Consider the following 19,424-nt stretch of genomic DNA (forward strand, 5'->3'; position numbering starts at 1 on the left):
CTTAGCGACTGAATAGCTAATGAGAAGCCAATAGGGTTGAAAAGGTGAAGAAAACAGCAGACAAGACGCAAACGAGATTTGATTAGATTTTTTTTCCCCCCCCGCCTCCACGATTAACGCTTTGTTTGCTGAACGGCAAAAGGTCAAATTTGTTTAGCTATTTTGCCCGAGAGGAGCTGCTGCAGCTCTGTGCCATCGCTGTTGACTGACTATATTTCATTCCCTCAATGTGCGCTAACTGAAAGTCTCACAATAGCTACCAAGGAGACTTAAGAAAAATGCTGGAGCTCCTTCACAATTTATCTTCTTTAAACAATTGTCTACAGCTATGCTAGCACTCGGGCTTTTCTCTTCATGGATTCACTGTCTGGCTATGCTTTTATTCCAGGATGAGGGGAGGGGGTGGTTCCCCCTGCCTCCCCCCCCCCTAACTGCGGCAGTGCATAGTTTTGACACACTAATAACATGTTTACCTAGCTGATTTTACCTCTGCTTCCTCATTAATTGCATGGAGGCAAGTGACAACAATAGTTGCCATCTCTCCCAATCTTCAACTTTCTGTCACCGCAACCTTTCTTTTGTGCATCCAATCCACACCCTCTGCACTTTTCTTTCTTCTCATTGCTTTTTGACTCATGTCTTGTCCTTCCCTCCCCTGCGGCTTCACATTTCATTGAAGCTCCCCACAGTGGCCTCCCCCTTTAAACGTGATGTGTAGGGATAAATTGGAACTGCTCTGTGATGCCTTTTGAGCAAAAAGGTGTGAGGATCGAGCAAGGCTTCTCAATCAAATTAGTATGAGGGATGGTTGCAGTGGACTCGAGGTTACCATGAAGCAAATAGTCAGTTTCCTTTTGCCCATTCTTTATCTCGGGAACGCAGTCAACAGGCATAGATTCTCCCCATTCATCATGGTACCAGAATAGCCTGCCGGTGTGCACGACAGTATTTCCTCTGCAGAGCGGGGGAATGGAACTGATGCAGCTGGAGAGAAACAAGAGCGCGCTGGGAAGGAAAATGTGGAATAGACAGATGGATAACGAAATTGTGTGAGCATCATCACAAAAGAAAAAAAAAAAAAGAACACAGACAGGCATTCCCATGCATGGAATGCAATTTTCTGGGCCAATCCCCATTTGTCTTTTTGTCCCGCATCAAAACTGTTGCCCAGTGGCCGTGTATCAAAGTGTTTTTTGGGAAATGCATTCCGTAAATTGTGTATTTCTTTTGCTAATGAAAAAAACTGGCCATATAAAAAGTCTACACACCCCTTTACAGATGCTAAGTTTATGCAACCTAAAAGATGACGAAAAGATAAATCTTTTTTTTTTTTTAAATCTGCTATTTATGTGACCTATAAATTCAACAGAAGTTTTTTATTGTTATGTTTTTTAATGAGAGGCACTTTAAATGGTGGCAGTTGTGAGCTGACTCATTACACATGAGTTTGAAGGTAATCGGCTCATTCTGAACACAATTACAAGATTATGTGCTCACTTTAGTTTTCAATTCCCCTCTCAAAGATGAAAAACAAAAAATGATTGCAATGCTTGACATTTTCTGATGAAGCCAGAAAAATTCATACTTTAATTTAGCTATGTGATTTTGAATGTGATTTCATAGAAATACATGTTATGGACATTTGTAGATACACCTTTTTATATACTTACCTACTCAAAACTTAGATTTGATTCCATCAACGAACAGTGTCTGATTGTTCCTATGCTTTCAAAATTTACAGAAAACTCTGTAGTATTGCTCATTGATTGCTTTGACAGACAAACAACAAAAAGAAAGACTTGCTCTAGTCCCGGAAAAATAGACAGCCCGGAGTAATCGATCGGAAAACACTACGCGTGGCGCAGGTGAATTCAGTACCGCTGAAAGACGAGAGCAAGTATTAGCGATAATGGGAGTCTGGTAGTGAAGGGCAGGAAGCTGGAGCTTCTGTCTATCTCACATTTGTGATAATGGCTCCATCGTAAGGCCTCTAAGAATTGATTTGTTTCATTTGTTTCAAGCCCACGTCTCTCGTATTATTGAATAATGTCTATCGCCCCTTATGGTCAAGAGAGCTTGTTGCGTCTTTTTACCTTCAAATTTACTATCATTTATCCTCAGGGTCACTTTTGAGACCTCCAGAAGATGATTGCAATACAAATTGTTAATCCGTTAAACAGAGTGGAATCAAAAGGAGACAAGAAGGGTTAAACTAACATCATTTTCGGCATTGTAACATTGGCGCTGGCTCGTGTGACATTATGAAAGCAGCACGGCATCTGTAGTGCTCCATTAACGGCTCCGCTGGATACTTTTGCAGCCGCAGCAGCGCTGCGAGTGCAGGCCTGTTTTGACCACACGCTCGCACGCCATTACGAACTCACGGCAAAGCCTTTGAGGAAAAGACGGAAGTTCACAAGTCGAAGGGAGTTCGAGACGAGGAAAAAAAGCTTGTGAATCTGACAAAAGGGTCGGACGTTAGTGGAAATGGTTCTTATGGAGTGACAGTAATTGATTTTCTGTTCAAATGTAGCCGTTTGTTAAGTTGTGTGTTGCTACTGATGATAGATTTAGTTTGGATTCGTTTACTGTGTTGTTTCCTCACAGCAAGACTTGTCAGTCTTTTTCCAGACGGTGATAATTAGACCGTGATACCATACAAAACTGAATCTGTGAAATGTGAACGAAAAATAAATGAAGCGTTAAAGTTCCCGAGGGGAGACAATTGGATCTTTGCAAAGCGAGGGCGGAATTCAGGATATACGTGTAAAAGAGGAAGGTCAAAAGAAGAGAACTGAAATGAGCAAAAATGTTTTGAACTTTCGTCTTTGTTTTGTCTGTCATCCGAAGACAAAATATGTGCTATGCTGCCCTCTTGTGGTAGCTTGAAGCCGATGAACTTTGTCGACGTGAGGCGAGGAGTTTCATTTAGACAATATGTGTGCTTTGTCGCCAGTTTGTGTTTGTTGTTGTAGAATGATATTTTGATTTTCTCATTTGCATGTTAAAACTGAATTTTCCAGACAGAATCTTTTCACAGGTCTTTGTTGAATCTCATTATTTTTATCACCTTGTTAACTCTGCACTTATTGTTTTATATCTGAATCACTGTATGTAAAAAAAAAAAAAAAAATCTCAGGAGATAAGATTGTAAAAACGTTTTTTGGATGAAATCACTTGAGGGAAACTGTAACATTTTACCTCTAAATGTTAATTGAGTTTAAACCTCCCCAAATGAAATGTCAGTGAGAAGCACATTTACCTCAGAGCTGATATGTTGAAGAGCGGTGATTCCGATTTCAACATTCCATTGACAAATGAATTGATTCAAGAGCTTAAACGCGATTCTAAATCCTCTCAGTGTACAATCGAAGGATTACGCTTGCAACGGGGCTACTGTGAGAATTATTTGTCAACAAAATCACCGATATCCTTTCGAGCCCCATTTAAGCGATAACATAGAATAACAAAAGAATCCAACCTGGAGCCACAAGTGTTTGCCTGCAAACAAAGTAAGCTTCATTTGTTGAAATGTCACGCGGCGTCTAACTGCCTCACTATCACATCTCGCACATCATTAACCTAACTACAGCGGTTTGCGGGAGTCCGACGAATAGGAAGCCACGACTTATGCTTGTCCTCATTTTTTACATGACCCGAGATACGGATGAGTCATCGGGAGTATCACAACTAGGTCCATCTGCTATGCTCTGTAGGCTCCTTCTTTACCTGAATTGTATTTTTTTTAACTTAGCAAAAAGCTTTTAACGCCAGTCTATATTTAGATGACTGTGATGTGAAAGAACATGTGAGCCTTTGACCTCAACAACAACAACAAGCACCTTGGGGATGAGCGAGACAGAAAATGTAAGCCCCTCTCTGGCAGGTTCAACATCACCGACGTGAACCCTGACTTCATAAAATATTTTCTAGATGAGCGGGCACAAATGTACTCGCACTTGAAAATTGTGTGGAGTGGAAGGTGAAGCGGAAGCGATTTGGCTGGGGAAAGTGCTTTTCTTGACGCAAAATGAATTCTGGAAGAACTCGGCCCCCCCCCCCCCCCCCCCATCCTCTTAAATTGAAAATGCTTAATGAATTGCCCTGTGAAAAGTAGCTGAAGCTAATCCAGTCGTTTTGTGAATTCTCCAGTGTTTCGCAGAGACTTGATGGGGCTTCTGTATCTTGACAGGCTAATTAGACGGCAATTTGCATATCTTCCTTGTACCATTTTCCTTGTTCATGTGAGCATGAAATGGGATAATCTGCTTTTTAAACCTTTGTAGCACATCACACTAACCTCAGCAGGAAAAACAGGTGAGCTGTGACGTTCGCAACGTGAGCACGCGGGCACTTTGATGTCCATTTCAGTCGACAGCAGGGGGCGTCGCAAGCGTAAAATGTCACCCTCTCTTAGAATAATCCAGAGTTAGCCACCCACATTTCAAACAACGCGATCAATGTCAGAATAATAGAAGCAGTCAAGTCAACATGATGATTTATTTTTTCGGGGGGGGGGGGAAGTACGTGGTCATCTCCCCCACTGACTCGTGTCTTAGTGTTCCCTTTCAAGGTGAGAAAACCCAACAGTAATGCTTCAGATGGCGAGACCTTGAGATTAACATCGCTTTTGCCAGAAAACGAGATGGAGAGATAGAGAGGGAAAGCCAAGATAAATGAGGACAGAGCAAAAGGTCCATTGAAGTCGTCTAGAATTCAGAGCATGCATGTGTTTTATTTAGCTGGAATTGGTTGAGGGAATCCTGGGCTTACACACACACACACACACACACACACACACACACACACACACACACACATTGGTAGTATTTTGTATGAGGTTGTAAATTGGTCAACTAATCCAAAACATATTTAGTACAGGTTCTTTGGTTGACATTCCATACTCTCTATCTTACACTTACTATGAAAAAGGATCCGGGTCTCCAAAAAGGTTGCTAGGCAGCTGGTTGAGTGTTGCTATGATATGAATTACAATCTATCCTCCAGGTCCAATTTTTACTTAATTACTGGTCTGAAACACTAACACGCACACACGCTCGGCCCGAGAGGCAGAGTGTATTTTACCGGACAAGGGTCTCCAGGGTCAATTATGGCAGTGTAATGATTGTAATTGGCTAATTTTCAGCACATTACCCCCCCACTTTATGTCTCATTCGCTAGGCGCTAATTTAGAGACGGAGTCAAGGCTTGCCTGCCTCGGGGTGATAGATAACAGCGAGGGTCTGAAATGGGAAACCGCTTGGGAAATTGGGTGTAGGAATGAGTTGCAGAGACCCCCAAAAGGGTGGGGGGTGGTGAGCAGGTGAACGGGTGAGATGCCAAGAAAATACCCCATTTTCCATGGCGTCACCTTTTTCTCCACTGTCCATTTATTTCACGTGAAATAACGTTTGTCACACCGCCCAAAAGGAGGATACAAAAAAGCGGGCAGAAAGGAAATTTCAAATGATTGACGGAGTAATGGAAGAGGGCAGCGAGGCAGAGGCTAACCAGGACCGAGTCGAACATCCAACTGATGTATACTTTCACACACTCTTCCAGCTCTGGAAAATGACACATTGACAAATTGAAAAGCTTTTCACAGAAGTTTCTTTTTTTTTTTTTTTAATAGCAAATAGCGGAAACTGAATCTGCCCATGTTTCTTGTCAGTCAGCTGCTATTGATAATAATGATAACACAATAGTGTAATATTTATTACCGTAATATATTTAGTAGTATTTATGGTAACATTTATACTATGCAAGCGTTATAGGTCAAACAATAAATCAAAAACATGATGTGCTGAAAAAAAAAAATCAAAATTATGTTTCGAGTAATAAAGCTATCTCTGAGGAAGATTTGCTGTTGACCAGTTTTATCACAACCTCCAATCAAGGGCATCACAGGAGCAATTTGACTTTCTTATTAGTATGATAAGAAATAAAAGCCACAGGTTTTTTTTTCCTTATTAAAATAAAAGTCTTCATCTGACACAGATGATTAAACGTGACGGGTAATCATGCGTGAGACGTTGCAGGATGGTCTACGATGTCAATCGTTAACTAGCATGCGGTGATCAATGAAAGATGGCATATTGGTTATTAAGTTGTCCTTGCCAGCACAGCCAAAGTGTCTTGCTCATTAGCTCTTCTTCAGATGTTGCCTCTAAATGTATTTCTTGATAAAGGCTGAATGCAAAAATGCGTCACTCCACATGGCAGCACCCAGCTGTGTCACATGATGACTTGAAGCTCTCCTTTTATACGTTTCACTAAAAGTGTGTTTGCGTGCATCAAATCTCCAGGGGTTCTTAAATGCCACCTGTCATATTTTATCAGCTCCCAAGCTAAACATTAGACAAGGAGAATTACATGCTGACATTATTGCACTGCTAATGGCTGACACACAATGCAAGACGACATTGATAGTCGCTATTTTTGAAGCAATGGATTTGAACACAAATGGTGGTGGAGCACACGTAGACATAAAATGGAATGAGATAACAATCAGAAATTTAGTCTAGAAATGTGCCTTAAACATCTTAACTCAAAGTCCCAAAAAGCCATTTAACAGTCAAGTGATTGCGTGCACACAGCTCTGTAAAGGAGGGAGCAACCAGCGACTGTTGCTAAAAGGAAGTGCCTTTGAGTGCAGGCGTGTGATAAGATGTGAATAATTGCTTATCATAGTGAAATCCCCGAGAGAAGAAATAAGAGGGCATAATGCGAGATGATTGAAGAGGTGTGCAGTGCTGCTTACACCTGTTAGTTGTCTCTGGAGTCAACGTTAGCAACTAGCGTACAGTAACAATTTGCTGGAACTCCACTTTACAATTACAGATTTAGCAATTTACAAAACCACGGAAGTAATGATACGTTGTTATAAAAAATTTACTCTTCTCGTACTTTTGGTCATTTACATGTTTTTACTGGAGAATTTTAGCGTTTGATTTCACTTGTTGATTATTGTTATTATTTGTTTTCTACTAACAGTTTAGCAGGTGTTTTATTGTATATCAGCAGACTTCTTTTTTTTTTCTATGGTCGTATCATGCTCGCCTGATGATTCTGGAGGAATGGCAAACCCGAGTATGCATCTTAATGTGGTGGCATGTGCACATCTGTGAGAGGTGTCAGTTTGTCACCCTGAGGTCAAGTGGTTGGTGTAACTACTTCCCCAAATGCAATTAAGAGGTGACCTATGATGTGAGTGAGCCTGCTGGGACTGATGAATCGCTCTCTCCCCAACTCACTCTTTCACTGACAAGACACCCATTGCACTGTCCTTCCGCATAAAAAAAAAAAAAAAAATATATATATATATATATATATATATATATATATATATATATATATATATATATATAGTTTTGGAGACGTTTTAGAAGTACTTGCAATATGTCATTTTTAAAACAGATTTTCATCATTCAACTAATTGGTCCAAAAATAAAATGTGTTCATTAGACCTTAACAGTATCATTCATCATGTTTTGCAAGAGAAAATCTTGGAAGTCTTGAAACTCTTGGCTGCATGGCAGCATCATTAATTATGACTTCATTTGCTGTCCAGAAATAAGCGGATCAAAGCGCGAATCCGGCTGTGGCGATAAATGAATAAATAAATAAATAAATAAATAAATAACTCCAGCGCTGCGGCTAAGCTAACTTTTTAAATATCTTATCCTTCAGTCTACTTAATGTCCTCATCATGACCTCGGGAAAACCTTGAGACGAGAGAGAAAATCCTGTTTAAGCTCGCAGTTGAATGGCTTAGCAGAAAGCCTTCATTTGTTTTCAGTTTTTTCTTGCACCTCCCTCAAAAAAAGGCGGCTCGAACATAGAGGATGGTTGTGCTCAAAAGAAACTAGATATTTAAATAAATGTTCATTATGCGAGTAGGCGGATAGTATTACAGATCATCTGAGACTGCAACACACGCTCTAATACAACAACAACAAAAAAAAGCTTTTACAATTTGCACAAATTATTCAGGATTATACCAAGCAAACAAATGACAATTAACCACATCACCTTCTTAACCGAGATAAAAATGCGTGTGTGTTCAGTAGGAATCTGGTCGTATCTCGACAGTCAGGAGCGAGATGATGCGCCAGTCTGTCATTAATTAAATGCAAAGATGTGGGCCGAGTGTGAGCTTAGTTGAGGGAATGAAGGAATCAAAGCTTAAGACCGTCTGATACTCTGCCTGGGAAACACAGGCTTCATCAGTTTAAAGCTTTTGAAGTATTTGCTTAAAATCGATGGAAATGCAGTATAGTATCATACGAAAGACTACAAAAATATTTTGATGCCTTACAGAGAAATTACAATTTGTATTGGAGACACCAGGACTAAAAAATTTCAAATAACTTTACTTTGTTTTCGAAACACACACACACACACACACATATATATATATATATATATATATATATATATATATATATATATATATATATATATATATATATAAATATAAAAGTTAATATTTATATATTTAAGTATATTTAATATTTATATATATTTAAGTTTTTATATATATATGTATATATATATATATATATATATATATATATATATATATATATATATATATATATATACATACACACACACCCCCGATATAGACCAATGTGATGAATAAATATATATATATATAATTTTTTTCCTTTCCATCACATTGGTGCTCGCCTCAGTGCTTTTCACTTTCGGTGTCATTTCATCACAGCACAGTCGCCAGTACCGGTGACAGAATCACAATCCTGATTAGAAGTGATACTTCACATTGTTAAACTACTAAAAGCTGATTAAGGTGGATGTGTCCCACTGGCGAGGCGTTAATTGGGAAAGTAACTTGTCACTCCAAATAGAAAGTCAAGGCTTCATTCCTCCACCAATTTGTTTCAATTATGTTACAAGGTTTCCTGTCCATGGAGGCGATGTCATATTCATTTTGTGCAAATGATACACTTTGCTCTGCTAGCTAGCTAGCTACATTCTGAAAATAAATCTTTAGAGCGCCTCGTTATCACATGATTAGTCATTCAAATTTGGCAAAGTTGTTAATAGCACTCTTCTCTGTGATGTGTCAAATATAAAAATATTTATTTTCACTTTACAGGGCTTTGGGTGTTTTTACCTGTGGATTTTTTTTAATTGAATCCAAATGGGCTGTCCTTATGCTTATAAAAGCTATTTGAGACGACACCCCTAGACACTTTATAAGAAAAAGCTATCGTGGAAAAGGACTTAATGACATTGTTAAAATTTCCATCTAGATTTTACAGGCAACCTCTTACAACTTTACATCGGTCTCATGTTTAATTGATTTTTTTAGACACTAATTAATTTTCCCCACATTTAGTACTTTGTTAAAAATGTTCCTGGCATACTCAAGTGAAACTTTAAGATGTTTGGCGTAATAATACGTACTCACTTATTGACAGCTTGACATTTTCTGTTACTGCAACATTTATTTTACATTATTGTCATTAGCCTTATTGTCACGGCCTCTTTCCTTTAGCCGTGAGCCCAAACGATAGCGTTATTACGTTGACTTTAAAAAGCGAGCCTTTACCTTCTGCCGTACCGGCCCAAAGATTAGACTTGGCTTTCATCCATAAATTACGTCTGAGTGAATTTGAAGTGCTCCCTTAGGGGTGGAGTGCTGAGAAACAAGCTAAGTGGCAAGAAATGAAATGAATGCATAGGGCGTGTATGTTTATGTACATGTTTGCTGACTCAGTATAAAAAATAGGAAGAGACGAAATCTGGACCATTTACATATCCAGCCGCGCATTTGCCACTTCCTCAGTCCTCAGCGTAACTCAATTTGCATTCCACTGTAAAATTGAATCCAGAAATATTTGCTACAATGGATGGAGCGGAAAATGGATTTTCATCCATCCACAAAGTGTGACGTGGAAGTAACTTTTCACTGCTATCCACAAACTTGGTCACGTTGTTGTTTGTTGTATTTTTAAGAGAAATGTTTTCCCCTCAATTCGTTTATTGGTCGTCTCGCACGTGTAAACATTACAACCTGCTCGCAAACTCGACTCGGAGGAGCAAACGAGGAATAAACAATGGCCATGAACACTCCAAAACCTCAGCTCGAGAGAATGGGTGTTTTTTTTAAAAAATCTAATCAGGTTAAAAGAAATAGACAGTGTTATATACCAGCGCTTGTCAAAATACTGCATTTGGATTAATTCTGCGTTTGTGGAATATTAATCAAGCATAAAAAGCCACTTGTTTCTCTCCATCTCAGGGAGGCGGCCATTTTGAAAATGACAGAGTGGCTAACGGCTTAATTGGAAGGGAGGCTGTAACGAATGAATGACATTTCCATATTCGACGTGTTCTTGATTCATCTCTTCACTTTGATATCTTTATATCTCATCAAGTCCACCCCTTTCATTTATTTTGTTGATACGGCCTTGACCCACGAGTTGGGGTCTTTCTCGTTTCATTGTGATATCTAAGCCTTGCTCGGAAAGGCAGTTCTGCTTTCACCGATGGACTCGTACAGATTAGATATGGTTGACAAAGGTCAAGGTTAAAATAAGATCACATTTAAGTCATTTGTTGACGCCAAAAGTAACATGCATTGCTAGTGTCAAGTAATTACTCACTTTAAAAAAAATATATATACACTTCCATTTTTTTTGCTTGTCTTTTTAGGGGAAATTTGTGCCTTTAAGATTTATGGCCAGGACATTCCTTTCGAGGCAGTGGTGTTGAATCGCACCTCAGGAGAAGGCGTACTGAGAGCCAGTGGCCCTGTGGACTGCGAGAGCCAGAAGGAATACACATTCATTATCCAAGCCTACGACTGCGGAGCTGGACCCGGTGGGGCCGACTGGAAGAAATCCCACAAGTGAGTGCGGCATTGTGTGGAGCATGCACGACAATTTTTTCAGCCCTCGTATTATTTCATCAATGTCGACACTTCAAATTGTTTCCCATTGACTCAAAGCCAGAAAATCCTACATGACAAAATAATTGCAACTGTAATTTATAAGATCTACTTGACATGAATTGAGAGATTGTGAAAATGGTATAATTTTCTAGTTGGAATAATCATTTGTGTATGACGGCTTTGCGGGCGCCTTTGTTTTGCCGTCACCGATTTATTTTGCCGCACAATGGAAATGCAGTTATAACAAAGGCGATTATTCAAGCTGTCTCGTAACGCTAATGCTCTCTCGCTTGGAATGAGTCACGTGTGTAACATCTGAGGTGAGATACAAGACAAAAGCTAGTCTAGAACATGAATAATACTTTTGCATCAAAGCTACTAAGACAGCTACACAAATGATTTCCGGAGAGCCTGTCAAATGCACAAAAGCTTTCACATGTAGACAAAAAAAAAAATTCAATCCAGATTTATAGGAGTGAGACACAGCTGCAATCCTCTGGTGTAGAACTAAAATTATTTTTCGTTCAGGTCAGCAGTAGTTACTCCAGTTCTGGAAGTAGCCTGGTGCTATGGCTTTGAAAATGTAATGTGGTAACCAGTTAAGCTAACAGTTAGCCTTTTTTCTTCTATTGGAATTCTTTCTATGTTTTCCAGCAGCAGTGGCAGAGCTAGAAGGGGGGTTGCACGGGCACGGGTCACCCTGAAATATGCTTTGCTCTGCCCCAGATGTCATACCAGATTATTTATTTTCATTTATTTTACATTTATTTATTTAATAACACCAGACTTTTGGATAGTTTCAGATTTGTCCTGGAATTATTTCCCCCCCCCCCCCCCCCACATCCCATCCCCCTGAAGCATTTTCTGAAGAATGTTTTGTTATTGTTTTGCGAACCTCTTGAGATTTTGTAATTTTTTAAATTGATGTATTCCTCTTAATAGATTGACTCAAATCATCTATTCTGGAATGTATACCCCCACGATAAATGATAACACGTACTTATGCTTGCCATGATAATATTTCCTTGTACTGGCGGCGGCTCAGCCCTTCTGGATCTGTCCTCCTTTTCATCGAGCGCCGTCACTTCAGGCGTGCTGACGACGTCTGTTGACAGGATTGCGTGCCCACCCGTGTACGTCGGAGAACGTGCAGGCGTTCTTTGTGATTGACAGTGACATACATGGCGTCTGGCATTGACAGTATCAAATCAAAGCGGCTGCCGCTTCACTCATACAAGCAGTGAAAATTTGAATGCTGTTGGCTTGGTATTGAAGGTACGAAGAGACGGCGAGGTAAAGCGAAATTTATGAGCTCGGGGAGCTCTGGGATGAATTTCTCTGGTGGAAGATGAATGGCGCGGCTTGTCCGTATGTGTGTGTGTGTATGTGTCCTTATCACGGCATGACATTCTAAATAGGCCTCATTAAGCTAATGTCATTAATTTGCCAGATGTGCGTCCTCAGACATAAGTTACAGGGAAGGTCACGGAAAAAGCAAACTTGTGTGAATCATTGCTTCGGTTGGAAATTCTGCAAAGCAAATTTCATCGCAGGTGTTCCAGAGAAATGGACGGGTCTCTATTTTTAGGACTTGACTGTATTCTCCTATAAATGCCCCCTTTGTCTTCATTCGGTGTTCTTAACATAGACCGCAAAAAAAGGTTTTAATTAAGTTTGATTACCGCTAATGGATTTCTCGATTCCCTTTTTTCTTCATCCATCTTTTTGCATCTTGTCTCTGCTGCTCGTTCTCTCCATCAATCACCTCCAAACTACATGTCCCTCCCTGATGTTTCTCGTCCATTCCTCCGCTCTGCCTTTCATGCTTTCTCCTAGGGCCGTGGTGCACATTCAGGTGGATGACGTCAATGAGTTTTGCCCCGTGTTTCGAGAGCCTCTATACAAAGCGTCAGTAACCGAAGGCAAGATCTATGACAGCATTTTACAGGTATTTTGCTCACGGTATATGACGCCTGTGATTGAACTGCATTGGCTATAACTGTAAAATCACAACATATATTTACAAACAATATCTGTTTCTATCTGATATAACATTTTAAGTCTTGGTAGCACTGGCGGAGGTAGAGTAGATGGGGGCTTGGGCACTGCCCCCCCCCCCTCGTCCAAATATTATCTGACCAGGTGCCACGTCAGCTCATATTTACACAATATAAATATAATTTATAATATATAAATAGATTTTTAGAAGTTTTCATCTCCATTTTGCCTGATTTACTGTAGGAAAGATTTTGTGATCTCCTTGGCCACCCCATGGCTCCCCTAGGAAAAAAAAAAAAAAGTTCCGCCACTGCTCGGTAGCCAGCAGCTAGTGGCTGATGTGTATTTTGTGCTGTCATAGGTGGAGGCTTGGGACCAGGACTGTTCTCCACAGTACAGTCAGATCTGCAACTATGAAATTGTCACTCCAGGCACGCCATTTGCCATCGACCGCAATGGTGAGTCTGTGGTGCAACATTTGTTTCAAAATATGCAAGGGAAAGGAGAGGGTGGCCATTTCACCTCAAGATAAAGTGCTCATTATTAGTTATATTATCAATGTACTGCCACTACTCTAAGTATTAATAATTCACATAGTCAGTAGTAGCAGTAAATAAACCGTAAATAAACTAGACCCAAGATCTATTAGGCTGATGTCTCTGCACACTTCCTCGATGGCTGGAGGATATATTTGGGATTGATTTTCAATTGTTTTCTATTCAGCGCATGTCTACCGTTCCAGCTTTGGGCTATTTGCTTGCTCTTCCATGAACGTCCATTTCCACACTGTGTTGATCTGGATGAATTCAGCAAGATTCAAAGAAGAGGGCCAGCCGAAGGCCTTCATGTACTTTATGTGACTCTCTCTTGCTGTATATTTTTGTTGAGTGAATCGGAGTAACAAATCAAATAAAGTGGAAAAAAAATTTAAACTGTACACTTGACATTTTGTGAACAAAGGAGATCGGCTGGAATCAAGTGGGGCATTTGTTAAATATTGGTGAAATAAAGTGTTAGGATATTTCTTTCAAGGCCATATGTAAAAATAAAAAAAGTAAAAATCTCAGCTGTTAATTAAAAGTCTTTGACGTTCTTTGGTCAAATAACACAAAGGGTGACAAATTATTACTGTGGTTCATATCACATTGTTTTGGGCTCTGTGTGATGCAAATGCAGACTACGGCTTTTGTTACCATGACGACTGGGGTGGAGCAAGACCGTTGCGACTTTTCCAACCCCTGTAGTGACATTTCCTTTTTGAAAAGCAATGAAGGGACACCTTAGCAAAGAAGCACAACAACTCTCTCACGGACACATTTTCATAAATAGGTAGAAAATTAAAGCTTCAATTGCTTGTTTAATCTTACTCCAGAAACCTTGTAAACAAGCAATTAAAAAGTCAATTTGCATAATATATCCCTTTTTTATGATTAAAAAAATCATAAAAACAACTAAGGTGATCTGTACACGGACTGCCAGAATTGCCAAATAAGGAAATACTGAGAGTGTTGACTAATTTTCACTTTGTTTTTGGTGGCCTTTAGGTAACATCAGAAACACAGAGCGACTGAGCTATGACAAGCAGCAGAGCTACAAGATTCTGGTGACAGCCTTTGACTGCGGTCAGAAGACGGCAAAGGAGGATGTGGCCGTGCATATTGATGTCAAGCCTGTCTGCAAAGCTGGGTGGCAAGGTCAGAAATAACCAAGCAACGGGTGGAAACCTAAGACTTTTTTTTATTTTTTATAAATCAACGTTATTGGTCTGTCCCCACACCATCTGTTATTTTTATCAGCCAATATAAAGTGTTGAAAATAGCGTGAAGAAATCTGTTTTGACCAGCCAAGGATCTTGAAATATTGCTTGTATAATTCAATAATGACTGTTTATTATTTTCTGGAAATATTTAGAACCCGGTGAGTGTGAAATTGAAGCCTGCACACCCGTTTCCTCCCGGGAATTTAGTTTCATTTTAGACCAAATGTCTCTCATGGAAATCAAACCCTGTGGTGGAACCCTCTCCCCCCCAAAAAAAATAATAATAATAATGAAAGAAAAGCTCTAGAGAGAAAATTGGCTGGGAGCGTTTCCTTCAACATGGGAGCTTGCAATTGGAGCCCGACTCTTCCCTGCTACCTCACCTGTCAGCGCTGACAGCATCTCACAAGTCCAACTCACCCAGGCCAGGAATGAAAGTGAGGAGGAGATCAAAAAAAAGAAAACTCAAGGGAGGAAAGTGAGAAACTTCGAATCAGACAGAAAGCTTCTTCCTGCCGTTTTTAAAACATCTCCGACCTTTTACAGCGCGTGCGGCATTTAGCCAAAATGTAGTTAGCTCTGTTCTCAGTTGAAAGGTCATTTTTTTCCCGGTGTAAGACATTATGGTTGTGGTTTGTATATTTGCTCACACGTGAATACTCCCAGACAACAAGAAGACAGGAAATGACAAATTTTCTAAATATACCTGTCATGCGGTTTCACGCCAAGAGCTAAGAAGCGCCTTAGAGCTTCAAAGCAACTCTTGTTACACCCACTTAACGGATTGTAACAAGACAGAAAACTAGTTCCTCTTTTATATTCATGTCTTGACACCAATTAAGTACTAATCCCCCCCCTACAGTTTATGTGAAGCAGTCTTTTTTTTTTATAGACAAGGCTAATGAATCAAATGTCACATTCTGGAAACGTAGACATCCTGCACCAGTTACATTTCTTTAAATGTCATCTTCATATTGATCGAAGAGTGTTAAAAGATGTAAACATAAACATTGAGCAGACTGGCACGCTCGCTCAACTCACTTTTTGGCAGAGTTCTTCTCAAAAAGAGGCTTCAAGCAAGTGATATTTCAAAAACTGGTGGCACAACACAGGTAGACAGATGATCTAACAATAACATTTTGGTTTTGTTTTTGAATCTTCAGGCTGGAACAAGCGTGTGGACTATGAACCGGGCACTGGCAGCAAGAGTCTCTTTCCCAAGTTGCACTTAGAAACATGCGGAGAACCCTTGTCTGGCATAAAAGTGATGGTGGAGCTTCAGACAAGTCACATCGGGAAGGGCTGCGACCGGGAAACGTACTCTGAGAAGTCTCTGCAAAAACTCTGCGGTGAGTAGAAACATCTGAGTGGTTGGGGGGAGAGGGGGGGCAGAATTAGGTTGCAGTGGAAGCAACTGTTGGAATAATAGAATAAAAGAAAATGAGGGATTGATTTGGAATGCCCGCTTGGAACATCCAGCTGCTGTTTAACAGCAGAGGGTCGTCATGATGAGAGACAATGAAATTTTAATTAAACGTAAGAAATTACATTTGATGTCTCACTCCGTTTTATTAACATTTCCAGTGTGTCTATTGTAGTCGTGGAGACTGCTTGGAATTCCATTTAATATTCTTAATTAAGTCTCCGAGGCCATTCCAAAGTGTGACATGTTCATTATTGCATTCCATTTATATTCTGGATCTCATTGTTAGCCAACGACAGCTAAGCTTTTTTAGCTTAAGCAAAATAAAATAAAATAAAAGATCTGCGCGCATTGTATTTAAAGTTGTCCCCTGCCTATTTGCGGTTCACTCTTCATAATTTTTTGGGGGTGACTTCCCAAACACTCAAAGATTCCTCAAGCTTCTGGAATTGCGGTTCCGACAGGCGCAGCATCGGGCAGTACAGATCTTCTCCCCGCCCCGAGCCCATCCACCAACTGGACCACATCTCTGGTGACTGACAGTGGCCGTGACAGCGACCTCATTTATAGATTTGACGGACAACAGGCAGCCAACGTTCCCGATCACGTGGTACCCCAAAACCTGACGGATCAGTTCACCGTTGCCACATGGATGAAACATGGCCCCAGTCCAGGACTCAGAGCTGAGAAGGAAACTTTGCTGTGCAACTCTGACAAAACTGGTAAGCACACAATTTCACATTTGTTTAGTTATAATTCCAAACAGAGTTCCTGTGATAACCTGCAAAATGTTAGCACTGATGCTAGTGCTAACACAACAGTGCAGATGTTTGACATTATGATTGATACAATAACATTGGCTATGTTTTGGCAATTTCATTTTTTTCTCCAAAACCAGACAGTGAAAGATAAAAACAACACAGTGTGCCACTAAAAAAAAAGTTCCAGATAGGCGGCAGAAAATTGATAGCATCTCACACCCATTTGAATGTTATCACTGTGTTTATTTTATTCAAACCCTAAGAACAACACTTGCTATGATAAATATGACTTTCCCAAAATATGGCTGTATTTATATTTTATGTTGAAATGACAAAAATGTTGAGTTCACCTAAGCACTTCATATCACACAGACGGAAATATATGAGACACATAAAAAGTCATCTCAGGTGTCTGCATGTGTATTTGTGGATGGTTTTGCAGAAATGAACCGCCATCATTATTCTCTATATATTCACAACTGCCGGCTGGTCTTCCTGCTTAGAAGGGATTTCAGCCAGCTTGATACTTTCAGACCTGCTGAATTCCACTGGAAGTTGGAGCAGGTAAGGAGTGTGTGTGTGTACGTGTGTGTACGTGTGTGTGTGTGAATGGTTTCAGGGTGTTTTTACACAATGAGTGAAAAGCTATCCATTTTTTGTCTCATTACATGCCTACATTTCTTCACACTATCTTCTCAATGAAGGATGGAGAGGGGAGAAAACAGCACTACTTTGTTCACTAAGTCCCCCGGCGGACCCGTATTTAAAAACTCAGTTTCGTCACGAAGAATAATTTACCCAGAATAATAAGAATAATTTACCCAGAGGCACGTCATAGTGTTGTTGTTTTGTTTGTTTTTTTTTAGTATTCTTTTGTTTTTTTTCCCCATTCATGTTTTTTGGACATGTTTCATTTTCAATGCAAAATTGTAGCGTCAGATGTATTCCGAGCGTTATTCTCCATGAGTCTGATGAACAAATGTTTAAGCAAAGAAATACAAAATTTACTGTCAAATTAATTAATCGTGTAACAAAATTAATTCCACACCATGCGTTTAAAAGAACGCCATTACATTTACAAAGGAAAGACCACTAGCTTAATGCTAACACACAATGCAAAATGTCATAGACAGGCTAACAATTAGCATTGATGTTGCCAAAGTACATTTTTGACAGCATTCACAATGATTAGAATTTGTGATTTTTTTTAAATGTGTTTTCCATCGTCATAAAAACGATTTGGCAAAACTATGCCACAGTTCAGTTGATTTTCAGCTCCATCGCTCGATCTATGACGGCAACCCTCCCCCTTCCCAGGATGACAAATAATACTGGTCTGTTGTCTTGTCATCCTCCGCCAGCCCGAAATTGGTACAATACAGCACTTCTTTTCTTTTTTCCCCCTCTTTCAAGGTCTTCACTCTATCAAAAGTTATTCTAGTCTATTTCTGTGCTGTTTTTGTCACCGAACCCTGCTCCCATAAATTCCCTTCTAGCCAGTGAGGAGAAAAATTCATTTGGTTTGTTCCAGTCTTTTGAAAGTAAACATGTTGTCTTTTCACTTAGTTTGTTTAGACTCTCTTATGTTTTGTTTTATTACCTGCAATGTTTCATCTTTACCTGCCTCTGACTTTCTCTTTTTTTTTTCTCTCGAGATACCAAAAGGCAAATGTCACACTGCTGTTATTTTGGTCTTAAAGACTGTGCTTGCAACCAGTTATTAAATCGCTTTAATACATCATATGCAGCAAAAACATTCTCAAGTGGATTTTTTTAAACGCATCATGGTGGAAATGTAAACAATTCTGAATTGAAATGTAAACAATTCTGAATTGAAACTATACATTTCAAGAATTGGATTTGATATCACATTACAAGGCTATGTATAAAAATAAAAGAAAATAAAAAGGGGAAGACGTGTGAAACCAAATATTTAGGGAACATGAGGTATAACAATCTACGTTTCCAGACAGGCGGGAACGTGAGGCGGCTAGAGAATGAGCGTGTTGCCGTTTGTGTTATTGTCGGGCCTGGCTGGAAACTGCTAAGCCAAAAGCGCTGCTTTTTGGATCTGAGCTAACGTCATAAAAAAAGTGATATGTGCCCTGAAGCCACACATAGAAACCTGAAACACAATTTTTTTCTAAAAATATAGCTGCGAGGTGAAAAAGCAGCCTTTGGTCATAATTTAACTATTTCATAAGACATTGAGAACATATTCTGTTGGTATTGTTGTTAGCTGCTGGATGAATGAATTACATGTTGTTGAGTCAGTTTTGTTTTGGTTGCTCTAAACACTCCCGATGGATAGATGAGTAGTACGGTTGAGAGCTGGAACGCAGCCAAGCACAAGGTCGGAGGGATTTGCGAGCAACGTTGCCGGGGCAAGAGAGAGGAGGAGGTGAGTACGGCGCGTCGGAACTGCCGCTCACTGTTCTCCTCGTTCCTCTTGCACTTAGGAAGGACACTCAATGGCTTCCGCTGCAACTCCATTTAGCTGTATTGATTTTTCAATTGTCACCCGAGAGAGGAGAGGCAGAGAGGCATGAAAAAACGTTGGCA

General features: G+C 39.9%; 1 protein-coding gene across 1 annotated transcript in view; it reads left to right on the forward strand.

Moving 5' to 3' along the window:
* The window catches only part of clstn2a (calsyntenin 2a), a 50,536-nt gene that overhangs the window by 20,197 nt on the left and 10,915 nt on the right, over positions 1–19,424 (forward strand). The window contains exons 3-9 of the mRNA XM_085929709.1: positions 10,684–10,879; positions 12,758–12,869; positions 13,281–13,377; positions 14,464–14,613; positions 15,842–16,027; positions 16,566–16,823; positions 17,305–17,426. Coding sequence (XP_085785835.1) covers positions 10,684–10,879; positions 12,758–12,869; positions 13,281–13,377; positions 14,464–14,613; positions 15,842–16,027; positions 16,566–16,823; positions 17,305–17,426 — 1,121 coding nt within the window. The remainder of the gene's footprint in view (positions 1–10,683; positions 10,880–12,757; positions 12,870–13,280; positions 13,378–14,463; positions 14,614–15,841; positions 16,028–16,565; positions 16,824–17,304; positions 17,427–19,424) is intronic.

The sequence above is a fragment of the Syngnathus leptorhynchus genome, chromosome 14 (genome assembly GCF_054491065.1).
Source record: "Syngnathus leptorhynchus isolate UIUO chromosome 14, UIUO_Slep, whole genome shotgun sequence".
Lineage (NCBI taxonomy): Eukaryota > Metazoa > Chordata > Actinopteri > Syngnathiformes > Syngnathidae > Syngnathus > Syngnathus leptorhynchus.